Below are 25,759 nucleotides of genomic sequence, written 5' to 3' on the forward strand. Positions count from 1 at the left end.
CTTCCTCCCTTCCCCCAGCTAGCCCCACCCCCTGGTTGAACTCCCGGAAGAATTCCCAGTTGAGGGGACAAATTTGCATACTATGCTTTTATTATATAGGATTTGGGTGACATTGGTTAATAAAACTATATAGAGTTCAAGTATACAATTCTATAATACATCATCTGGATATTGTATTGTGTGTTCACTACCCAAAGTCAAGTTTTCCATCACCATTTATACCCCCTATACCCTCTTCTACCTCCACCCTCTTCCCTTTTCCTCTGGTAATCATCATACTGTTGTCTATGTCTATAAGTTTTGTTGTTGTTGTTGTTGTTGTTGTTGCTGCTGTTGCTTAATCCCTTCACCTATTTCACCCCTTTCCATTTCTTGCTGACTGTCAGCAGGAGTTGCTGTCAGCTCCTAGAGGCTGTCCTCAGGTCTTAGATATACGTGTTACAAAGCAGAAAGAATTCATCCATCCGCTGCCAGGTACCCATCCTAGTCTTCTTCAGCACCCTGAGTGGCACTCATTGCTCTGACTTCCTGGTTTTCCTCACTCACCTGTGAGCTCCTTGAAGTAAGAAGCTGTGTTTCATTTTTTCAGGCCTTCAGCACCTGAAGTGCCTGCTCAATTGTGTTTCTTGGAATGAGTGAGTCAGTGTACAAGGCATCTATCAATACGTCTGTCATGGGTTTGGCCTTTGTTAGTAAGAAGTTGTCTCGCCCTAACCGGTTTGGCTCAGTGGATAGAGCATCGGCCTGCAGACTGAAGGGTCCCAGGTTCGATTCCGGTCAAGGCCATGTACCTTGGTTGCGGGCACATACCCAGTAGGGAGTGTGCAGGAGGCAGCTGATTGATGTTTCTCTCTCATCGATGTTTCTATCTCTCTCTCTCTCTCTCTCTCTCTCCCTTCCTCTCTGTAAAAAATCAATAAAATATATTTTAAAAAAAGTTGTCTCATGCCATCTTAGTCCAAGAAAACTCTCAACTCTTTTTTTCTATTGTTTATATTTAACAGACATTTATGGAAGAGATGACTCGCAAACAGCCTGACATGGACCGGGTCACCAAGACATACAAAAGGAAGAACGTAGAGCCTGCGCACGGGCCTTTCATGGAGAAACCCCGCAGTGGCAGCAGTATGTCCCCGCCGCTGTGTTAGGAGGCATCACTCCTGCTGTGGACAATGAGCACTTTCCAAATACCTGTCAAAAAAATGTCCTTTTTATTTTCAAAAGCCATTGGATTTGAACCAAAATTTTTTTTGAAAGTCACATTTCTTAACACTGACATACAGTAACTCTACTACATTTTCTTGGATTGTTATGAAATTTCTAAATAAGTCAAGCAAATTAATTTGCAGTGATTTTCCATTGTTTTGGTTATCAGTGCTACCTGTTTATATTTGGTTCGCATTGACTTAATCGTAAACTAAATGAGTTTCGCTGGCACCATTGCAGCTTTAGTTGATTTGACATTTCCTCAGTTCACTAAGGAAGGACAGAATTGATTGAAAATATGAGACAAGACCTATTGGCTTGGAGGAGAATCAGTAGTTTTGAAATTAATATATTTCTGTATCTAAGTATGGCCAGGTGCCATGTTTCTTTCCTGTTAGTGATTGGATGTCATTATGAAGGTCTCCTAAGTCCATACATGTGACAGTGTGTCTCTTTCTGAAGTGACAAATTCAGCTTTTCTAATTTTGTGGTTATTTTTCCTTTTAGGGAAGTCCTTGAGTCAGCCAACACCTCCTCCCATGCTGATTTTTTCACAATCTGAAGCAAAAAACCCACGGATCAACCAGCTCTCTGCCCGCTGGCAGCAGGTGTGGCTGTTAGCGCTGGAGCGTCAGCGGAAGCTGAATGACGCATTGGACAGACTGGAGGAGGTAAGCCCCGCCAGACAGCGCCCCCGGAGGGAAGTCACAGTCCTTCTGAGGCCTCTCAACTTCCCAGCAGTAGAAACAGACCTCTGTGAGTCTTCAGGCCTCCTAGGAGAAAAGACACACGTGTGAGTAAACCACCCACAACAGAGTAGGCCAGAAAGCAAGCAACCGGCCAGTCGTGCGGGCCTGTGACCTGACCCTCCTCAGCACCTGGCTGTGCAAAATTACCTCCAGGTTTGTAGCTTACCACGAAAATAATTATTATTGAGCCCTTTAAGTAAAGAGAAAAGCTACACAATTATGAAATAAGAGTATTTTTATAATCTTGCTATTCTATTAGTCTTCACTAGATTATGAAAAGCAAATTTTAAAGTACCAACACCAGTCTGAAAAATATAATGCCACACTGTCTAGTTCCTAAAACAAACCTCTGGTATCTTCTACATTTTTTTATCTGTGCACATCAAAGCAGCTATACCTGTAAGTGAGTATTCTGTGCTTTTTGTTGTTTTTGTAGTAGGTCAGTTGAACTTTAAGCATATTTGGTTTTTGGCTTTTTCTTTTTCCCCTCATTCCTCCCAACTTTGGAGTTTGAAAGACTAGGTTTGGAAAACTGCTGTACTGTTTAAAGTCATTCTACGTCAGTATCACTAACGTCCAAGTAGCTAAACATTGCCTTGCCCACCTCACGGGCCTGCTGCTGTCTGTCAGAGCCAAGTTTAGCATGGAAGTCAGGTGGGCAGTTTGCCCCCTCTGGTGCCATTCAAGAAACATGCTTACGTGCAGGGTTGGATTCTTAATGCTTCCAGCCAGAATCAGATGATCTCATCTCAGAAAATGGTGGGAAATGTGAGCCTGCTGAGGTGGGCCTCTCGGTCATAGTTTCTCCTCTGGGATAGAATTCATTCCCTGACCTCTAAGGTGATCCTTCGAAGGGGCAAAGGGAAAGCAAGGCTGGCTCTGCCCTTTCACATGCTCCTTGCCCTGTTTCTCATGGTGGTGTTCAGGCACTTTCTCCTGCTGCTTCGTTACACCACAGCCCGTGTAACAATCATGGTTCTCCCTGAAGGAGCCAGATGGTGCCTCCACAGAAGAGGCAACACAGGTACCATTGTTGGTGCCCTCCAGAAGGCCTGCATGGCTTTACTGTGTGTCTGAAAGTTTTGGTGTGCTCTGGGCAGGTGTGAATGCCAAAATACAGGTTTTGTTAACACTCCTGACTTCTGTCTAGTTGAAGGAATTTGCCAATTTTGACTTTGACGTCTGGAGGAAAAAGTATATGCGTTGGATGAATCACAAAAAGTCACGGGTGATGGATTTCTTCCGGCGAATTGACAAGGACCAGGATGGGAAGATAACCCGTCAGGAGTTTATCGATGGCATTCTAGCATCCAGTGAGTCCAATCATAATTCCAAGCATGGTCACACCTGGATTCCCTAGTTTGTGAAGGAGATAATCAGGCTGAACTGTCCTTCTGAAGTTAAGGAAGAACTATAATTGCTTACTAAGATTGGTCTGTCGTTTTCATGGCAAGAAGAGCCTCATTTTGCTGGGAATAAAAAATAGCAGGTCTTGTTTGAGTTATAGATAAGGAGCTGAGTTTTGTGAGTAATGTAGTTCGAAGCAAAATGTTTGAAAAAATACATTTTTCATTACATCAGTGTCTGATACATACATAACAGCTTACAAAGTGTGTGGTCTCGTTTATTTTAGCAAAATAAGTAATTGAGGCATAAGTAGATAAGTGATTTTCCAGGGTCACAAAGCACATCCCACAGCTGTGCTACTTTACATGGGTAGCCAGGGAGGACCTGTCTGGGGGTAATATTTGAGCTGAGACCTAGATGATGAGAAGGCTCCAGCCAACTCAAGGTTTGCGGGAAGAGAGAGAGGCAGAGGAAGTAGCAGGTACAAAGTGGGGAGGTGGGAATGAACTTGGCACGTTCTAGGCATGAAAAGGTTAGCATGGCTGGAGTGTAGGAGTTAAAGCTGGAAGGTAGGCAGCAGCTAGTTAACGCGGGCCCTTGCAGGTCCTGGCGAAGTGGTCAGACTTCATTCTAGAAACAGTGGGACAGTGGTCAGCCACCAGAGGTTTTCTGCTGAGTGACAATATAGTCTGATTTACTTTTTTTTTTTTTTTAATATATATTTTATTGATTTTTTACAGAGAGGAAAGGAGAGGGATAGAGAGTTAGAAACATCGATGAGAGAGAAACATCAATCAGCTGCCTCCTACACACCCCCTACTGGGGATGTGCCCGCAACCAAGGTACATGCCCTTGACTGGAATCGAACCCGGGACCCTTCAGTCCGCAGGCCAACGCTCTATCCACTGAGCCAAACCGGCCAGGGCTGATTTACTTTTTAATAAATTACTCTGCTACTGAAAGCATTCACCTCCTTTGCAAAGCAACTTGTCAGTAGTCTAAGGCAATTATCTAAACAGAAGAAGCTTCATCCTACTAATTCCAAGTTGTCACTATTCTGAAATAATTTATATAATAATAGTGGAGTGGATGAATAAATTCTTAAGTTGGGTGGTAGGTCCATGGTGGTTATAATATTCTGTTTATACCCTTCAGCATATCTGAAATAGCACTTTTTTTTTAATGCTTGGGGGGGCAGGGTAGTCTATAAGCAAAAACTTAATAAATGGTCTATCTTCTAGGTTTCTAAAGTTGAGTGTGTATTGCTTTTCAGAAAAAAAAAATCAAGCCCTGACCGGTTTGGCTTAGTGGATAGAGCATCGGCCTGCGGACTGAGGGGTCCCAGGTTCGATTCCGGTCAAGGGCATGTACCTCGGTTGCGGGCACATCCCTGGTGCGGGGTGTGCAGGAGGCAGCTGATCGATTGTTTCTCTCTCGTCGATGCTTCTAACTCTCTGTCCCTCTCCCTTCCTCTCTGTAAAAAATCAGTAAAATATATTTAAAAAATAAAAAAAATCAAGACATAAATGTTTTTTCTTTCAAATAGTAGTTATATACCTTCCAGCCAATCATGTAAGCCTCTTACTGTTCCAAATGTGATTAATTTTCTCCAGAGTTCCCCACTACCAAGTTGGAGATGACAGCTGTCGCTGACATTTTTGACCGAGATGGGGATGGCTACATTGATTACTATGAATTCGTAGCTGCTCTCCATCCCAATAAGGATGCTTACCGACCAACAACCGATGCAGATAAAATTGAAGATGAGGTATGGGACATAACTGAATCTTGAGTACATTTTTGACCATAGCTTTCTACTGTCCCGAGGTGGGTTGGGTATGGTTGCCACATCAGCCCTGGGGCTCGACTGTTGGGAGGTGATTGTTTGGAGTTGTTTAGGGATCTGCTTGTGGGTGACGTTGAACTCTAGCTTAGACCAGAAGGCTTCTCACTCAAGTGGTCACATTTGTGCCGTGCTCTAAAGTTACAGAAAACCTTTCCTGGTTCACAGATCCTGTGTTGGTTGGTCCTAGACTCTTAGTTCTAAGCATCCGACCTCAGCATCCAGGGGAGTGGTCTTCAAACCACTCATTTTAGGGGTGAAATGCAAATGTTTAAAATGGCGTGGACACTAAGCTTTCTGCCTAGTTAAGGACTGTGTCACATTGAAAATTCAAGAGCAAATTAATCAGTAGTACATAGACATCCTGGGATATGTTGGTCCTGGGAAGGGAGGCAGCAGGGCAGGTCATAGGAGTGGCCTGGAACTCCCCAGGCCTGACTGCTGAGCTGCTAGGTTGAAACTCAGATCAGTTCATAATTTGCTTTATTAGTTGATTTTGATAATAGCATATTAGCACATTTCTCTCTTGGTGTCTTTAGTAGCCCAAGTACTAAGAACAATGTGTTTCAATTTGGAATAGAAGATAAATGTTTGTATCAAAACCCTGAAATGCCTTAAAAATACATATTGAATAGCTTCTCTGTTTACATGTAAAAAATTTTTCTGGTTTTTTTTAAGAGGGAGTCTTACTTTACCCTTCACATTTTTCTTTTTTTGTTGTTCACAACCAATAGGTCACAAGACAAGTGGCTCAGTGCAAATGTGCAAAAAGGTTTCAGGTGGAGCAGATTGGAGAGAATAAATACCGGGTAAGGAAGAGCAAAGCAGTTCTTTGTGGTGTTGGTTTCTCCTACTTGGCCCTTACAGGCGAAAGCAACCTGACCCATGGCGGACTCAACGATCCCACCTTCCCATTGGCAGTGCCTGGAGGACGAGAGCCAGTGGGACCTGAGATGCGTCTATAGATTCCAAATGTCAGGTGTCCTGGTGGGCTAAGCGTAATGCCCTTTCTAGTTCCATCTGAAAAACAGTGCTCTGTCTAGCTAATAATAGCTTTACTTGAGTTCAGTGTAGGAGACATTTCAGAGCCCTCTCTTTACTATTGACCAAAGTCTTCGGAAACAATGATCTAATGACTGACATTCACCAAGAGCTGGTCTTTGTGAGCCTAAGTGGTTCCTGGGCTCAGAGAGAGCTGGAGGGAATGTGTCAAGGCCCTAAGGGACACCCTGGCCGCTCTGGGCTGGGCTACAAACGGTCTGGATGCCCTGGGTGGTGCCAGGCTCAATAGTCTTCGCTAGAAAGCCATGCTGAGTGCGGCCACAACTGACAGTGAACTGTGCTGTGTTTTAGCTTCTTTTAGGGCCAGGGTCTGAAACAGGGCTCCTAAAATATATTCAGCAGCTTGTCAGGAATTCTCTAAAGTCCTAAAGAAAATCTGTGATTGGCAAAGATAATTTAAGATGGCTATGTCAGATTACGGTGAGGAAAAAATCTAGGTTCCATTAATACATCAAAAATGTCTTCAAAGTACACCTACAGCACACGGTGCTGCTCGTAGCCAGGGAGTGTCAGGTGACTCTGCCTTGGACCAACGCAGGGCATTTAGTTACTAAAACTCCAAGCAATCTTATGCTTGCTTGTTGGGTTTTGTTTCTTGGGTTTTTCAATTACCTGTGAGAGAAATGAATCAATAAGAGCAACAGAGGTCTGTAAGAATGGTTAGCATATGTCACTGTGCTTGAAGACTGGTAACATGATTATGATTTTTATTCCTTAGTGTTAATTTGATAAAATGTTCTCTTTTTTTTTTTCTTCCATTTCCTTCGTCCTTTACTTTTACTGTCTGTAGTTCTTCCTCGGCAACCAGGTACAGTTTGCCTTGCGACGTTCTCCTTGGTGGAAATGGTCTGTGTAGCTAATGCTGCCTGTTCTTTGCTGTGGGGAGAGGACGTAATCTGAAGCATGCTGGGGTCACGACTGGTTGTCTTACCAAGTGGAGACACTGCTACAGGGCTAGTTGTAGAGCTGTCTTAGCAAAAGGTGATAAGTCTATATTTTTAAAAAAGGAGATGAAATTTTCCATTTAAAATTGGATTGGCTGAGGATGATGGTATTATGCTGGGCTGAGTTAAAAGTAGTATAGTTCAGGGAAATTGAAGCTATGGTATCATCAGTAAGTTTTTCTAAAATCCTGGTCTTGTATGTTGGAAGTCAGAATACCACACAACACAATTCTGACTTATACCAAAGTCTTCTGACAGTAAACACAACTTTTATAATGCACATTAAGTCAAAAAGTCTTGGGGTATTTAAATAATGTGTCTTTAAATACCTTATGAATAATTATAGTTACTTGCATTTATGTTGTATTTTATCAATATAAGGTACCTGAGAAGTGTAGTGTGGACATCATAATTGTCCATAGCCTAAAGTTTGTCAATATGGCCAGCCAGCCAAAATCTAATGGAATCAAATTAGACCTGCATAAACGATTGAATGCTTTCTTACTCCACTTGGTAACTCTAACCTTTTAGATCTTTTTGAGGGCTCTGGGGTCCTGTATCTTCAAATGGAAGGAAGTTGCATGGGTAAAATCTGTCTTATGATACGAAATCAGAAAACACTAAGAGTTCATTTGAAACCCTCAATCAGTGTTAAGTCCCAGGCACTGCAGTAATTACTAACTACAGTAACCTTTTGGGCCAGTGAGAACAGAGAACAAATAAAGACAAGAACAGCGAAACTTGCTCTAAATGAATCATTCCATAAGGATGCCAAGTCGTACCTAAAGGATATGCTGTTAGCTGATTGCTGCATGCAGGTGCCAGGGGCCCCTGAAGACTGAGGTCCTCCTCTACTGCTCCACTGACCACATAGGGTCAGATGCGTTCATTCCAATGTTGGGAACAGAATTATGAAGTTGATTTTAAACCCGAGGCCTAAGGAGTTACATGCCAACAGTCATGTCATAGCCACTGCAAGAGCCCATGTCACTGTAAGGGATTTTCCATTTAAGAGAAGGAAACAGAAGTTACTGTTGCCCCTAAGACTGTTCTGGGGCCTTTGCCTCACCGACACCCAGCTCTGCCAGGTTTGCACGCGTCCCCATTTTTAGAACTGCCATAACCCCTTCCACCACTTGTTACCCAGCCTTCAACTTCCCCAGACACTTTGGCTACTGGCTTGGGTCAAACCTCCTTTTCCCCATAGCTTAGCAGAAACAAGTTAGAGTCTTTCAGAGAGAGCTTTAATAGGAAATTAAAGGAGAAAGAATGACGTAAATAGAGTAAGGCTGACCAGTAAATTATAGGACACTAATGTAAGAACAAAGAACATCTTGGGATCCCTTCCCGAGTTACTCTGGAAGGTACATAGGCCCTCATTTCCTTCCTCTCCTCACCTGCCCGGAGAGGACCCCTAATTGTGATTCAGGCCGTCCCTGCTCTGGAGTCTGGTGGAATCCTCCATTCCTCCCAAAGGGCCTCCCCGTTTTCACTCACTGGGTCAGTGTCTGAGGGAGGCTCCTGCAGAGGCCAAAGGGGCAGCTTCCTTCCCGGGACAGGACGTTTATTCCCTCCCTCACATCTCTGGGTCCCCACTTCAGTGCTCTTCACACTCCACCATGCTGTTGCTGGGTCACTCTGCATAAAAACTTCACAGCTGTATGGAATGATGTAGAACAATTTTGTTTTCAAAGTAAGGGGCTGGGGAGTGGAATAATACATTTTTTAGTCACCTCGCCTATATAAACAGAGCTTGCGTCAATGCAATATAATACAGAGAATTGTCACAAGTATATTAATTTTGAGGGAGACTGGTCATGTGTCCTTCCTTCACAAACATTCTTTTTGGCATTTTCGGTTTTTGTGCCTGATTTCAAAGTTATAGTTCTCCTTTATAACTTTGAAAATCCTAATTAAGTGATTAAATATTCCCTTCTCTTCCCCTCCCCCCAGCCCCATTTTCCTTGAATTAAATAATTTTAGGAATGCTATTTCTCCAACCATTTGATTTTTGTTTTGGGATCTCAGCATGATTCTCTTTTGTTGCCTCTTAGTTTATTTTGGGAAGAGGATAATTTACACAATGGGAAACTTCAAAACGTTAACCCCTCTGAGAAGCAGGAATGTTAGGCAAGAAAAATATATCAAAAAGTCCTGCTTGTCTTAACATCCCAAAATGATTGTTGAATACAGTTGAATATATAATCCACATGGTAAATTATATGACACGGTAAATTAAAAATTGGATTTCTTCAACTAAATTTTAGTATAAATACTGTTTAATCATTTGTTCAGCTGAAGAAACTTTTCTGCTGGTAACATCACAATTAGAGAGTACTTTGGGTTTATTTCTGAAAATCTGATATGGAAAATCAAATTTCCGTCTAAGCTTGTAATGATGATGCTTTGCAAGGGTTTCCCGGAGGCTTGAAATACTTGCCATTCTCCATTTAACTTGAGCACACTGTATTCAGAAGTTGACGTCCACCTTCCAGCCACCTATCCTTTTCTGAAAACAAACTAGCATAATAAAGAATTTCCTTGTTGGGCTTTAATTTGGGCAGAATGTGTAAAAGTATCCAAGTGAGCTAATGTTTGTGTATCCTTCTCCCTCCCCCTTTGGTCAGGGGTATGGCCATCATAAGTTAATTTTATTCCAGTATACTGGTCATTAGCTTTATATTTGTTTTTCCATATTTTAAATTCTTTTTTGAAAAATGCAAAATAATGAGAGGTCAAATTCTCCCCAAACTGTCAGATTGTCATTGCGTCTGAATACAGTCTGCTTTGCAAGGGCCTCCTGGCCTGCGCCGAGGCACGCGCACTCATTGGTTTCCCCTTGGTCCTGCAGTTCGGGGACTCCCAGCAGCTGCGGCTGGTCCGCATCCTGCGCAGCACAGTGATGGTTCGCGTTGGTGGAGGATGGATGGCCCTGGATGAATTTCTAGTGAAAAATGACCCCTGCCGAGGTAAGAAACCATCCTGAGATGAATTACACGTTGGGTATGCCCTCACCACTGAGCTTCTGTGCCTACACAAACTGCTGGGGAACTTACTTTACCCTTCTAAAGTTGTTTAGTTAGTTGTTGAGCTGCCCAGATGTCACCTTACTAGCACAGATCAGAACTTGGAGGCGACAGAGTAGACCAGGGAGAGAGCAGGAGAGGTTGGTGCTGCTGGGCAGACAGTAATGAGAATTGGAAATGTATTGGTGTCCATGAATACTTGGGTTTGAGGTGTTAAATAAACACTCAGCTAGAAAGGAGCCTGATAAAGCCTTTTAGGTTCCCTATTGGTGCTCCAGATCCCTTTGCCTGAAACGGGGGAGGGTATTGGGCCCCTCCCATGCAGGGAGGACTGCGGAGCCCCCTTGACCAGGAGGCAGGATAAAGAACACCTAGCAGTGAGCCTCGTCACTTCTAAGACGGATGGTCACCTAAACAAGACCACGGGTGTCTGTCTGCTAAACATGAAAAGACTGGTGTGCCCGCCCAAAGGCCAAAGGAAACGGAAACATGGTACTGATTGATGCACCTGCAGCCAGAGGCGTGTGAGGGCTCAAAGGGAAAGCGATCAGGTTCCAGCTGCTAAGTCCTCTTCAGCTGCGCCCTCCCTTTTCCTGCGATCAGAGCTGCATGTGGGTATACAGGAGGCTCCCAACTGTCTGCCAGTTTGTCTTTCTTGACCCAGTTTCTGCATTTCCTGCTCTGTCTGTGTTTATATTTTTTTATTCTAGTTCACCATCCTGGGAGTAAAATAAAGCGCTCTGATTCCAGCTCTTCGATTTCCAGTCAGTCTCCCATAGGTTGGCTTTTAAGCTTTGTCCCTCTTACCCACACCCCAGCCTGTTGAGAATGGCTTTGCTTCTTAAACTATAGCACCTCTTGGCTCTGTGGTAACTGCTGCCTTTAAGAATGCTTTGAAATAGCCAAACTATAGCTTTTCTAACTACTTTAAGTTAGCAGAGCATAAAATACTCGTTAAAACAGAACCCATAGAATTTGTTCTGAGTTTCTGTTTATTTAACAAATACCCATATAGCTTTATATGCAACCCACTATTATAAGCACTTGACAAATAACAACACTTATACCTCTGTGAGTGTAGGTACTATTGTTCTCTCCTTTTTACAGAACAGGAAATTGGGGCATAGAAAAGTTAAGTAACTTGCCTGAGGACAGACAGCTCATAAATAACAGACAGGATTCAAGCCCCGGACAGTCTGGCTCTAGGAGTATGTGCTCTTGGTCTCCGAGACCAGCATGCCCACCATCCCTTGTATGTGTATTACTGATTCAGCCGGAATAATTAAATTATTTAGGCTTATTTATAAACCTAGCAGAAATGCTTACAGTACAGTTATATGACTTTTTTGGAAGTGAGCTATAGTCATATTCTGAAGCATTTAGAGCTAAAGGGTACAATTCTCACATAGTTCTTACTTTAACTCATTCTGCATTTATTCCAATAAATGAGAGTAATACTTTTCATTAGGAGTTTCTTTTTTTAGAAAATAGTTAATTTTGAAAACATCTATTCTGGTCAAAACTGGAAAGGGTGTAATCAGTTTTAGAATTTAATTATATTGCAAACCAATTTCCTTGATAGAAAAGTCCTCTTTCGTTGTTTTAAGTGAGGAGCAATATGTTTCATTTTAATCCTAACAGTAAAACAGCATTGTTCCTTTCTAAATCTATTACTAAGGTTTTATTTTTCGTGTCATGTATGTTTGGACTAAACAAACAGAAGGGATACTGCATGCAACATTTTGGGATCTTTGGTTGCCTGTTTGCTGCCTGCTCTACTTGCTCTCTCCATGGTAACATGGTGCTGCTGGCCAAAAAGAGCCCTGCCTGCTTTGTCCTCTTACTAGTTAAAAGTTGGAACCCAAGGAACTTTGGGAGGGCCATCTAATAGCTGTTTTCTGTGGAACAGAGTAGCCTTTTTCAGCATCCCTTGGAGCACACAAGGTAAGGCTTTCCTCTGTCTCTCCAGGAGTCCTAGAGCTCAGCAGTCATCTCAGTCGCATTGATTGCGGAGTCAAGAACTCCCCTGCAGTCGTAGGTGTCACGACTGTACCAGTGATGGACAGGATGAGCTACTTCTACTCGTGTAAAAATTGTGCTAGGAGGTGAACACTTAAGGGGTGGGTGAAGGTAATACGTAACTTGGAAAAGCATGAGCACTGCAAAAAAAGAAATTGACTAGGATCCTAGAAAGATTGCTATGGCTTCTAGAAGCTTCTGCAATAGATTTTGTATTCATTTGTGTCACATATCCTTGGCTCTCTGGACAATAGGGACTTGTACTGAGGACAGTATAAAATTCATGACAGGTTTGTAATACCAGTGTGCATGATCATTTGTTACCTCCTTTTACACACAGTTTAAAAATATAAAAGAGCCCTAGCCGGTTTGGCTCAGTGGATAGAGCATCGGCCCTCGGACTGAAGGATTCCGGGTTCAATTCCAGTCAAGGGCACGCACCTTGGTTGCAGGTTCCCTGGCCCTGGTAGGGGTGTGTGCAGGAGGCAACCAATCGATGTGTCTCTCTCACATTGATGTTTCTCTCTGTCTTTCCCTCTCCCTTCCACTCTCTCTAAAAATCAATGGAAAAATATCCTCCGATGAGGATTAACAAATAAATAAATAATAAAAAGACAAAAGACATCTCAGACAGCACATTGCTTTAGCCAAATTTAAAAAGTGAAAATACTCAACAAGGTAGGTTCCTGGCACTGCCAGAATGGGAGATTTCATTTTCTGAATTCAGTCATGCCAAAAGTTATCATGATGTTTTAGATGGAAATTAAAAAACAGTGTCGGGGGGGGGGAGTTAAAAAAAACAGTGTCTGGCCCTGGCTGGCATGGCTCAGTGGTTAGAGCATCGACTTGCCCACCAGAGGGTCTCAGTTCGATTCCCAGTCAAGGGCATCTACCTGGGTTGCAGGTCCAATCCCCACCCCTGGTCAGGTTGGAAACAGGAGGCAACCAGTCATCATGCCTCTCTCACATCGATGTTTCTCTCTCCCTGCCCCCCACTCTTTCTTAAAAAATCAATGGAAGAAAATATATTCATGTGAGGATTTAAAAAATAAAAGTATCTGCCTAATTAATCAGTAGACCTTTATCAATTTTTGAGCATTAGACAAAGTAGTTCCCCCAAATTTTAGTGAAAATCTAGAAGAACTTTATTTAAGATTTAAATGGCATAATTTGGCTTAAAACTGTTTTAATTGCAGTAAAATACACACATAAAATTTATCATCTTAACCGTTTGAACTGACAAGTTCAGTGGCATTAAGTACATTCACCCTCTTGCTACCATCACCCATCCAGGAAACTTTGGTCAAACTAAAACTCTATTCATTAAACCAATAGCTTAGAACTGAATTTTAACTAGCAGGCCTGCTCCAGCCGGCGTAGGTGGCCAGGATAAGTCCCTTAGGAAATGATGGCCTTTTTGGTGGTTGAAAACTGAACTTGAAATGGCTGCCTTCACAGTCTAGTCCCCAAGATGTGATCTTAAAAAAAAAAAATCTTCAAATCATGGTCAAATGCATATTTTTTCACTGCAGAACTTTCCAGAGCTTACAGAATGATGATTGCATTCGGGCTAGGTGGTCGGGGGTCACATACAGCATTTACTAAACTCCCTTTTGTAGGAAACTTCTCAGAAACCTCGGTTTGGGAGATTCTGCTATAAGGAATGATGCCATGGAAGATATTGAGCTGTTTACAGATAGGAAATTTCTATTGGGAAATACATTCTGGGAGTGAGGAGGGAGGGAGAGGTGGGGAATAAGATGAGAACCAAGGAGGCCAGTGGAAGCCTGTCACAGCCCTCCCGGGTGGAGAAGATGCTCCGTGAACCACGTGGTGTAGGAGGGCATGGGAAGGCTCAGGATTTAGAAGCATTAGATGCAGAGTCAGCAGACAAACTGCCACCAAGAGGGAGGCACCTGCAGCGGCTCCAGGTTTCTGGCTCTGGTCGTGTCTAACCAGCGACTGGCTATAACGTCTGACCTCCAGGCTCTGTGCAGGGACGTATTTGGGCGTCAGGCACGACCTCTAATGGCATTGAAGTCTCAGGTGGATGCGCTCAGCACCATGAAAGTCTAACAGGGAGGGCAGGACTGTGAACAGAGCCCAGGGGCTGTCAGTGCTGAAGAAGTGGGCAGGAGGGGGAAGGAAGAGAGCGGGCGAGCGGTGTCCTGGGAGCCAAGGGAGGGAGGGTTTCAAGGAGAGAGCCGTCAGCAAGGCCCCACGTGCACATCACAGCAGCAGAGAGCTGTGCTGCCTGCATGTTGGCAGGCTTTTACTTGCACTCATACATGTGTGTGCTCGTTTCCTCCCTCCTCCCTCATACAGAGAGCATTGTAAATTGAATATGCTCATACTATATTTTGGAGCATGTACATTGGTCTAAAATTTTGGAGATGAGTTGAGTGGGCACAATCACTTGTAATCTTCTAAACTTGTAGTTTCTAGCCACAGTAAGAACCCTAATATAGGAAGGAACCACAAATGTTTTATTTATAATAGTTCCCTTTCCCCTGGCTTTTCCACTTGTTAGATCTATCTAGTAGCGAGCAGTTTAGGTGGATGAGGAGGTGGAGGTTATTGCAGGATAACACCTTTCAGTGAGAAGCAATTGAACATACTCCCGGGGAATTGTTTCTTTAGACTGAGTAGTACTTTCCCATTCAACATTCGTGTTGGTATCTTCTGACTGAATCTGGCTCACAGCTCAAAGCCATGGACAGCACCTGTGCCTTCGGTGCTGCTTCCAGACTTCCCACCTTGACCCTCTCCCCTCACAGGCGTCCTTCAGCTTCTTACCACTTTCGGTTTTTGACTTAATGGTTCCTGACTGGCAGGTTTTGTGCGTGGTTTGATCTCTCTCTTCCCTCACATGTTTACTTCTTAATGATTCTGTCCTCATCTTTCTACCATCCGAGTTCCTGGACCCCTTTTTTTAGGATCGTTACCAACAATTCAATAGAAGAGAGATCTGTTTTTCTCCACTATTTCGTTACCGTGTATCTTGCAAAAGCTGAGCAAAAAGTACACATGTCCTGTGAGAGAGAAAAGTGGGTTTGGCTTCACCTCCAAGGCTGGAACTGCTGCGCCCGCTCTCCCTCGCCCAGGGGACAGTGGCCAGGCCCGCCGTGACAGCAGAATGTAATGGCACTCTGTATGCAAAGGTGTTTTTATTGTGGCAAACCAGGGGGCTTCTTGGGTAATGACTGCTGTGGGTAAGGGTCATGACAAGGCTGATAGCTCATGAATTTATCTCTATTTTAGAAGGATCTAAACATGGTACTAAATCCATAACTTATAGAACTTATCATGGGGTCAGGCAGCTATATGACCATCAAAGACATATTTTTTAAGATTAACTGACATTGTGTCTGTGTGTGTTTATTCCCTTTTTAGCACGAGGTAGAACTAACATTGAACTTAGAGAGAAATTCATCCTACCTGAGGGAGCATCCCAGGGAATGACCCCTTTCCGATCTCGGGGTCGAAGGTCCAAACCATCTTCCCGAGCAGCTTCTCCTACCCGCTCCAGCTCCAGCGCTAGTCAGAGCAACCACAGCTGTACATCCATGCCGTCTTCTCCGGCCACCCCAGCCAGTGGTACCAAGGTATGTGCTCACCACCACCATGGCGCCTTCCCAGCCCCAACTGTGCAGATGTTCATTGTTCAGTGTAGCCTCTGAAAGGCTCCCGTGAGGAGGAGAACATGAAGTCGTATGGACCAAGTTCCCCTAGACAGGCTGACCAGGCCTAGCGGTGCAGAAATACAGGGCCTGCAACAAAGATGACAACAAAGGCACATTTATTAAAATATGTGCTAAGGGCATTAGGTCAGAAGCACTTTTTTCAACATGATCTCAGTGTGAAGTTGAGTGCAGCCAGTTACTGATTTTGAAAACCCTGGCACTGTCCATGCAGCTGGAGCTAATGGATAAGTTTGTTGTTAAGACAGGTTATGTATGAAGACTGCTAGTGCCTTTCTGCCTGGTCCATCTCATCCGTCGGACTGATATGCATTTTATTTTGTTTTCGATTTCTTTTAAAATTTGGTATCTTTTATTTATTTATTTATTTTTAATTAATTTATTTATTTATTTATTTAATGTTCCCAATTTGCTCCCTTTCTGTTCCATTTTCAATGTTTCCCGTCCTTCCCTTTGGATTTCCATTTCGCAGACGCCACTTCAGTTCTCTCGCTGTTATGACAAACCCTGGTTGGTAAACAGTAAAGCTGGCACCCCAGTCAGGGACAGCCATTATCCTGACCTCCAGCTGCCCAGCCCCGAGGTAGAGTATGGCCTGCTGACGAAGGACACAGTCCAGACGGGGCCCTGGCTGAGGCCGAGAGCGCGCTCGGCTGCTCTCCTGGCGGAGCCCGTGCTCTCTCCGTCCTCGCCGTGCTTCTCTCACAGCTGATTCATCTAGTGAGATGTTTTTCAGTGTTTCTAACTCAGTCATCAACATTGGAGATAAGTAAGAGATGCCCAAAACTGGACTGTTTAACAACTTTCAGTCTCGAATAGTACTTGTTCAGGGTGATAAACATTGGTCGTGCTAGTGATTTGTTTAGTGATATTTTTTATAATCAGGCCTCTTGGAGTCTCCAATAATCAGATACCCAGACGAGTTATGAACACTTGAAATTCACCTACGGTGCATGTTCAGCAGTTTCCTGTCTTTGCTGAGAACAGGAGAGTGGTTGGCATCACCATGCTGGTTTGAGGTGTGGGTGCTGCCAAGCCCCCAGTATCAGCAAACGATGCTCTGAGGCTCAGAGTTTAGCTTCTGGATTTCCTGGCCTAGGCACTTGGGTTTCTGTAGCCTTGATTTGAATATACATGAACAATTAAGCGTGTTCGCGTGTACTCATTAAAAATACCCAAACATTTGGAAGAGCAGTGTTTCAGAAACAAAACAGAGACTAGCGGCTTGTCTGATAGCAGGACAATTTGCATTCTAGCTTCTCCGGGAAAACTTTGGGTTCTTGTGCCTCAAAAGATAGCAGTGCCTTGTCATGTGACGCTCAGCCAGAGAAACCGGAAATACAAGAACCAGTGCCCGTGAATGGACTGCTGCTCTGGGATGCATCTGCTCCACACTGGTTTAGAACATGATCTGGGGACACTTCTACTAAAACCCCCAGGCTCAACCTGCTTGTCTTGCTTCTCTTCTTCCTTAATGGCTCCAGTTTGTGGAAGTTTTAAAAGTTCTAAAATTTTAAATGTTTTAATTATGCACTACAAATTCTCATAGGATTCTGCTAGATCAGCCTTTTGTTTAGTCTTAAGGTTTTACCTTTCGTTTCATTTCACGGTTTCATCTTTCCTTACCTATTGGTGTTCTGCAGCCAGGCCCCACCTGATGACTCCCAGCCCAGGGTCTCTAGGGCTTGGCCTCCCGGCAGCATGTTCACAGCGGTAGCTTCTGAAACTGGTGCTCTTCCTCCCGTGTGGGCCAGGAGCCTTTGTGCTTGAATGTTAATCACTCTCTGTCGCTTCTGCTGCTGCTTTATAAATTAAAGAAATACAAGAATCACAATGAAATGGGTTGCTTTACTCCTATTGGTATAAACATCTTAAAGGTCCTGGAAAACAATTGCCCAATTGATTTCAAGGAAAAATTAGAATAGTATGCACTGGCATGAAATGATGCTTAAAACAGTTTTAAAGTAGTCTTTCTCCAGATTAAGTCTGCTACTGTCTTTAAAAACAAACACTCAACCCGGCCAGTGTGGCTTAGTGATTGAGTGTCAACCCATGAGCCAAGAGGTCCCCTGTTCGATTCCCAGTCAGGACACATGCCTGGGTTGTGGGCTCGATCTCCAGTAGGCCTGCAGGGGGTGTGCAGGAGGCAGCTGATCAGTGATTCTCTCTCATCATTGATGTTTCTATCTCTCCCTCTCCCTTCCTCTCTGAAATCAATAAAAACATATATTTTTCAAAAAGCCTGAAAGATCTTAACTTGACTGAAGTTGCTCTACCTACCTAGTGACAGAGAGTGCATATTAAATATTTGGGGCCAGAACTCATACTTCACATTTCTAACCCCAAAACATTCATACTTAGAATTGTTTGGATTTTTTTCTTTTACTTATTCACCATATTGCAATCCCTTTTAAGTGCTGTGCTTTTACTATTTGTGGGTTCCCCCTCCCCCATTTCCAGTAGAAATAAGTTAATAGGTATTGGAAGCATTTTGAAATTTTAAATTGGAACATGAACCTTTATTTTGGGAATCGTCAAAATACATGACCCAGGACTCTTCCAAAATAAATCCTTGTTTTCCTGGACTTTTAATTTGCTTTTTCAATCAATTAAACATAAGGAAAACTTTTAAGTTCTTAAATTGAATTTCTATCAAAGATTTCACCAAGTAAGTAAAATCTTTTTATTTTTTTAAGGTTATCCCATCATCAGGCAGCAAGTTGAAACGGCCAACACCAGCTTTCCATTCTAGTCGAACTTCCCTTGCTGGTGACACTAGCAATAGTTCTTCCCCAGCCTCCACAGGTGCCAAAACTACCCGGGCAGGTAAGTACCTGTGCACTGGGATGGAGATGGGAGGGGGCCAGGCTGGGAATTTGGAAGCAGCAGCCCCTCAGCTTCACTGCTGCCCAGGGAGCAGATCCTGAGAGTAGCACTTGGGTGTGATGCCCAGAAAGACAGACCTGCACACCTGCTGACCTGCACTTTTCTCCTGTCACTGCAGCTGGCTCAGACTTGCCTTCAGAGAGCAGACACTTTCAGTCAAAGCCAGACCCCCTGTTCTTGATCAGAAATGTAAAGATAAGAGATTGTAAGAGGAAGAAAGGGCCTCTTGAAGCAGGGCCTTCTCAGAAGCCCAGTCAGTGTTGGGACGGGCAGTTTGCTAGTAATTTTTCCAACACCCCATATTTATGCTTGCTGCTGGTGAGCTGAGAGTCAGAGAGAGATCCCATATACTGTACTTGCCATCACTTTGGCCCCATTCTTAGTCTACCCATGTGTTACTCCAGCTGGAACCCTGCTGGACACTCCATGGGCCAGCTGAGTAGTGCTGCTGAGAAAAGCTGGTTTCTGATCCTTAGGAGGCAGGCTTAAGTGAATCACAGACCCAGAGACGGTTTCAGCCTCTTCTGTGTTAATGAGGAGACCGGGGTCTAGAAAGGCTCTGATTTGCCCAAGGCTACATGGTATTAGGTTCAGAACCTGACATCTCTGCTAAGGCTACTGCTTTATTCTTGAATTCCAGACCCCAAAAAGTCAGCCAGTCGCCCTGGGAGCCGGGCTGGAAGTCGAGCCGGGAGTCGAGCCAGCAGCCGGAGAGGAAGCGATGCCTCTGACTTTGACCTTTTAGAGACGCAGTCTGCTTGTTCAGATACTTCAGAAAGCAGTGCGGCCGGTGGCCAGGGCAGCTCCAGGAGGGGGCTGAGCAAGCCTTCCAAAATCCCAACCATGTCCAAGAAGACCACCGCTGCCTCCCCCAGGACTCCGGGCCCCAAGCGATAACACTATCAGCACCCGAGCCTCTGTCCTCTGATTCCTGCTCCATGCATTCTTTGGGTGTATATTTATTCTGAACGGGAGAAGGTATATTGTTAAAAGTGTAAAAGAATAATTGTGTTATGAAGCTGCCTTATTTTTTTTCTTTTTGTAAGTTACTATTTTCATGTGAATATTTATGTAGATAAAATTTGCCTCCTGGTAACCCTATAATGGATGGGGCCCAGAAATGAAATATTTGAGAAAAACAAATGAAAAGGTCAAGATGGGAATATGTATTTAAAAAAGAAAGAAAAAAAAGCCACTAAGTAGGGTTTCTGTATGCGCAGGGTTATAAACCTGCTTTATCTTTTAGGATTATTCCTAAATGCATCTTCTTTATAAACTTGACTTGCTGTCTCAGCAAGATAAATTATATTTAAAAAGTAAGACTCCTGCAGTGTTTAAGGAACTCTTTTTTTGTAAATCACAGACACCTCAATTAGTGAGAACTGAGGGGAGGACAATTCTAATTGCTTTTTTCATTGTTTTTAATGTGTGATTTTAGCTGAAGAGAGGGAACCTCATCTAGGTAACATTTGCACATGATACAGCAAAAGGACTCCACTGCAATACTGTCTCTGACACATAGCTGCTAGAATTCAGGGGTGAATGTAACTAACTGCTCAGAAAACTCAGAACATCGGGATTTTTAATAGTCCTGGTTTCTAACTTCCTGTCCAGCCCGGCCACCAATAACTCCTGTGCTCACCAGGACACCCAGGCCTTGGCAAGGGGAGATTCCTTGATGGCTTCTGAAAGATTTGTTTATCTGCACTTTTTGCTATTTATTTACATGGTCGATCAACTTCCCATAAACGGAGGAATGAATCCCACAAGCCTGTTCTGAAAATATGGACATAGAACACTAGCTCATCCTTTCAAGGAGCTCACCAGCACACTGTTAACAAGCCCCGTTGGCTTCCGTCTTTTTTGTGCGTAATAAAGTCAACTGACCAAGTGACCATGAAGAGGAGCTGTCTGGGCTCCTTCTTTAGCTGCTGTTCCTCTTCAGCTCCGACCACGTTGCTGTGTGATTATCTCAATTGGTTTTAATTGAGGCAGAAACTGAAGCTCTACCAATGAACTGTTTAAAAACAAGACACTTTTGTATTAAAATTGCTTGCAGTAACTAACATTTTATATTTCTTGATTTTCTTTTCAACCATTCCCTTATATATAACATGTTATTCTGGGATCTGATTGTGTTTTCAGTACTTGAATGCATTATTGGAATCAAAATGTCGTGATGGATAAATTATGGAGCTTATTAATAGTTTTTTTTCTTGTTTATTTTATCATTACTTTTATTTAACAAGGCAACAAAGAAATAATCATGCTATTAATGTAAACCTGTAGGGAATCTGCCCCACTTAAGTGATTAAAAAAATACCAATATGTAAGAAGATTTCTATGTTGGAAATCACAGAGATCCTGCCCTCGCTGCTATGGCTCAGTGGATAGAGCGTCAGCCTGTGGACTGAAGGGTCCCAGGTTCAATTCAGGTTAAGGGCATGTACTTTGGTTGCAGTCTTGATCCCAGCCCCAGTCAGGATGCATGCAGGAGGCAACCAATTGATGTGTCTCATACATCAATGTTTCCCTCTGTGTCTCTCTCCCTCCCTTCCACTCTCTCTAAAAATCAATGGAAAAATATCCTCGGGTGAGGATTAAAGAAAAAAATCACAGAGATCCTGGGGTTTGAGACAGTGGGGCCAGTTTCCCACAGTATACTGAAATCTCTGCTTAAAGGACAGAATTTCAGAGGTGGGAGCAAAATTGGTCATCAAATCTAACTCCTTTGTTTTACATGGGAAGAAACAGGGATGAGAAAGGGTTTTGCCTGAGGTCACAGGACCAACAAATGGCCAACGTGGGCCGTGATTCTAACCTTTGACTCGATTCACGTCCTGCAGTTCTGTTTCCTCCAGCCCCTCGTTGGCTTTATAACTACAGTAGCCAAATACTAATGGCAACATGGGAATTAGCCTAGGCCTGTGGTCGGCAAACTGCGGCCTGCAAGCCATATGCGGCTCTTTGGCCCCTTGAGTGTGGCTCTTCCACAAAAGACCACATGCGGGCGTGCGTACAGTGCGATTGAAACTTCGTGGCCCGTGCGCAGAAGTCAGTATTTTGTAGAAGAGCCATACTCAAGGGGCCAAAGAGCCGCATGTGGCTCGCGAGCTGCAGTTTGCCAACCACTGGCCTAGGAAATAAACAGAAAACCAGAGCGGTTCAAACTCGGACACCTGTTTACTCACTAGGCCACACTCTTGTGATTCGGGAATTTGGTCAAATGGACCGTGTTTGCCAAAGCTGTTTGAGACTAAATACCCAGAGTCAAAGGGACCTGCAGCCTGGCAGCTTCTGAAGGACGTGCTTACTCTGTTCTCCATGGAATCGAGTAACTAAGACGCCAGGACTTCGTGTAGGATAGCATTTTCACCCAAAGTTGTGTCCCCCTCGGCCTCCTGGCTGCAGAAACATGCTGAAAACAGCTTTGTCTCCATCTGTTCAGAGTCTGGGCCACGGGCACTTGTTCTTCAACAAGGGCACAGGTTTTCCATACTCAGTTGCGACAAAGCTCAGCTACTGGTGGAATCTTCAGAAAGTACATTTCCATCCAGCAGACACCTGTGTGCAAGCCTGTGGGGAATATAAGGATACCAGAAAAGAGGTTAAAGTTACGGTTCTGGGACAAGTGCTAAATAAGTAATGCAAGCTTGGTGTGTAGAGGATGAGTAGGAGTTCCTGGGCCCTTGAAGGACTATAGCTAACATTTATTGAGTGCTTACTGTATGCCAGTCCGTTTTACCTGATGACATTCTCATTTAATTCCCATCACAATCCTACAATCGGGAGCCCCATTTGTAGGCGAGAAACAGCCTGAGCGAGGTTAAGCAACTTGCCCAAGGTCACAGAGTTGCCAAGTGGCTGGGGAAAGCCCTTGTTTAATGCACTTTCTCCAAGAAGCCTTCCCTACCTCAGTCACCTTCCAGTTCCAGGATTCCACTCATCGCCACCCAACTTCCTCTTCCCTTCCAGGCATTTGCCAGCCCTCTCTCAGAGCACAACCTTCATTCTGCCTTCAGAAAAGACTGCTCATTTATCACCCTTGTTAGAGGTGGGGCTGCTGGTTAGCTTCATCTCTGATTCAGAGCACAGCCCAGAGCAGTCCATTGGTTTATGGGAATGTGAAGCTATTGCTTAAAGAACAAAGCTATCTCCACTCTTAATTGAGATGAATTCTGCCATTACAAGAATCAGTGCACCCCTCCCCCGGGCTGTTTGCAGTCTAGCTAGAAGCCCAGCATTGGGCAATATACAACCTGAGAATTAGAGGCTGCATCCCAGTCCCCAAATGATGTGGACTCAAGCGGGGAGGTGCCTAGGGATGCCCTGGGACACGGAGGACGACAGTGACGGGCAGGAGCTTCAGAGACCCTGACCAAGCCTGACACGGGGACACCCTCTGACTCTGCCCCCTGCCTCTGCGTGCAGTCACCAAGTCCTATGGATTCAGCCTCCTAACCAGTGTCTCTGCCTTTCACCCCATCACCATTAGAGGATCATTGTCATCCCTCTACACCAGTGGTTCTCAACCTTGGCTGCACATTAGAATCACCTGGGAATCTTTTTAAAATCCTGATTTCTGGGCCTCATCCTCTGGAAATTCTGTTTCTTTGTTATGGGGTGGGGACCTCAGTTGATTTCAGTTAGTTCAAGCTAAAGAGGTAATGAAATCTGGAGAGGTTCTGTTAACTTTGGCCTTGTATGGGGTGGGGCCACAACATTAGTAACAAAGAAACAGAATTTCCGGAGGATGAAGCCCAGAAATCAGGATTTTAAAAAGATTCCCAGGGGATTCTAATGTGCAGCCAAGGTTGAGAACCACTGCTCTATACCCTTGCCCACTACTGTACTGTGGGCCTGACTCCAGTGTCCCTCCCTCCGATCCCTAGTTCCCTCTGCATCCAGGCTCTGGTCTGGCCCCAGGCACTTTCAATGGCTAATCTGCAGCTTTCTCATCCAGATTCACAAACTGGAAATGTATCTGTTTGGGTAAAAGGCAGACAGACTAGGCATGGGCTTAAGGCTCCAGCAAATGATTGTTTAGATTTAAGATTTGTTATTTTTTAAAGTTTGAAGTGATCATGGAAAAATGTGAATTTTATTGGACATCATTTATTTTGAGGTTCAATCTTGAATCCACATCGGGGCACCATAACGGTGTGGTGTCCTCATCTGGCCTCCCCGCAAGGCCTTTTGTGGCTAAGGCTTGCCAACCCCTCCAGCCTCACCCTCAGCCTTGCCATTTGACCCCCAGGTTCTCCAGGCTCTACTGAGCAGCACACCTGTCCCACCCAGCTCCACTGCGGTGTGATAAGGGGAAAGCCCTTGACCTTGTGTGCCTCAGTCTCCTCATGTGTTAAAAGGGGTTTAAATGTGTGAATGTGGAAGAAGTGATACGTGTGAGTGCAAGTAGTTACCTGCCATTGTTATGCTCCCTTCAATCTCATGGCCTTAAACTATTTCCTCTCCCTGGAACACTTTCCTCCCACTGACCTTTCCTGTCGTCCCAACCAATTCCTTCCAGCCTTCTGAGCTCAGTCTAGGACAGTGGTTCTCAACCTTCTGGCCCTTTAAATACAGTTCCTCATGTTGTGACCCAACCATAAGATTATTTTCGTTGCTACTTCATAACTGTAATGTTGCTACTGTTTTGAATCGTAATGTAAATATCTGATATGCAGGATGGTCTTAGGTGACCTCTGTGAAAGGGTCATTCGACCGACAAAGGGGTCGCGACCCACAGGTTGAGAACCGCTGGTCTAGGAGGTACTTGCCCTCAGCACAGCACCTTAAAATAAATGAACAAATGTACGGAGAACGCGCCTAGAGAAGAGCAGGCTGTGCATAAGGGAACTGGTATCGACATAAGGAATGTCCAAACCTGGAGAGAATTTTAATGAGTTTATTTGCGTCAAACTGACGACAATTGCCAGGAAGCAAAAATTCAACAAATTGAGAAAAATTTTCTGGCTACTGGCAGTTTTGTAGCTTATTTTATACATTAGAATCAAAGGAAACAAAAACGGGATACATGAAATTCATTGATGGCAGATTAAGGAGTGGGAGAAAGCAACGGAGGGGAAATCTCTGGGACTGGATAAAAAGTAAAACACTTATATTGGTGGGTACAGGATAGCTCGTAATTAACACAGCACATAGAAATGGTATTTGGGGAAGAAGATAACAGGTGTGGGTGTGACACGGGGTGGGGGGGTATGTGGAAAAGGAAATTACTCTGACATTTCAAAGGTATGTTATTTTATACAAAAAGACAATACACAGGCTCACTTACATAAAGATTGACCTTTGTCAAATCAAGGAAACCACAGGAATAGCTAGGATGTGACTACAAGCCATCACCAACTCTTGGGAATTTTTATGTTCAGACCATCCTAGGTGGTTACTTTCAGCCTCCGAGTTTGAAGGCTCGCGTGCGGGCCTCCCCTGACTTTGTCAGGGTTAGTGTGTGACCCCTTTCTCTCCACACTAGTCAGTCCTGGAGTTCCCCTGAGGAGCCTCCTCTTGCAAGCCACGGGGGCCTTGACCATTAAGATGGCGCAAAGGCGGCTCCCAGGCCTGGGGAGGGTCCCAGAGCTCCTTGGCAGGGCTGGAGGCGGGTGCACCAGGGTCAGTAGCAGGCAGAGCGCGAGCTGGATCAGCAGGAGCCAGGAGGTGGGGGTCCCCGCAGCAGCGATAGAGCAGGCTTCCGGGAAGGAGAAACTCTAAGCGGCGCGCCCAAAGGACTGCGGGGAAGGCGCCAGGAGGCCGTCCAGGAGCTCCAGTGGCGGGACACTCGGGCCGGTTGTGCTGGCCGAAGCAGGCGCCCACTCTCCGGGCCTGGCTGGCACCCATGGGGCCCTTCCAGACGGGACTGAGGCCTCGTTTCGGGTTCTGGGGCTGCACAGCTCACCAAGGCGGGGCTGCCGGGTCCCTCGCTGGCCAGACCCAGACCCGGGCTCCCCGCCCGCGGGCG

General features: G+C 44.5%; 1 protein-coding gene across 21 annotated transcripts in view; it reads left to right on the plus strand.

Moving 5' to 3' along the window:
* The window catches only part of MACF1 (microtubule-actin crosslinking factor 1), a 344,123-nt gene extending 323,133 nt beyond the window's left edge, over positions 1–20,990 (plus strand). For 9 of the 21 annotated variants that reach the window (XM_014541584.1, XM_014541588.1, XM_014541573.1 and 6 more), the window contains 12 exons: positions 1,005–1,125; positions 1,714–1,877; positions 3,106–3,268; positions 4,916–5,070; positions 5,880–5,954; positions 6,998–7,015; positions 10,003–10,120; positions 10,888–10,956; positions 15,590–15,801; positions 16,370–16,480; positions 18,594–18,723; positions 19,424–20,990. In XM_014541584.1, the coding sequence (XP_014397070.1) occupies positions 1,005–1,125; positions 1,714–1,877; positions 3,106–3,268; positions 4,916–5,070; positions 5,880–5,954; positions 6,998–7,015; positions 10,003–10,120; positions 10,888–10,956; positions 15,590–15,801; positions 16,370–16,480; positions 18,594–18,723; positions 19,424–19,680 (1,593 nt within the window). In that variant the 3' untranslated portion in view covers positions 19,681–20,990. Of the gene's footprint in view, positions 1–1,004; positions 1,126–1,713; positions 1,878–3,105; positions 3,269–4,915; positions 5,071–5,879; positions 5,955–6,997; positions 7,016–10,002; positions 10,121–10,887; positions 10,957–12,146; positions 12,606–15,589; positions 15,802–16,369; positions 16,481–18,593; positions 18,724–19,423 lie in introns of those variants that run through there. The other 12 variants (XM_014541587.1, XM_005868634.2, XM_014541591.1 and 9 more) reach the window with 9 other exon arrangements.
* The last annotated feature ends 4,769 nt before the right edge of the window (positions 20,991–25,759 follow it).

Source organism: Myotis brandtii, unplaced genomic scaffold (genome assembly GCF_000412655.1).
Source record: "Myotis brandtii unplaced genomic scaffold, ASM41265v1 scaffold274, whole genome shotgun sequence".
Lineage (NCBI taxonomy): Eukaryota > Metazoa > Chordata > Mammalia > Chiroptera > Vespertilionidae > Myotis > Myotis brandtii.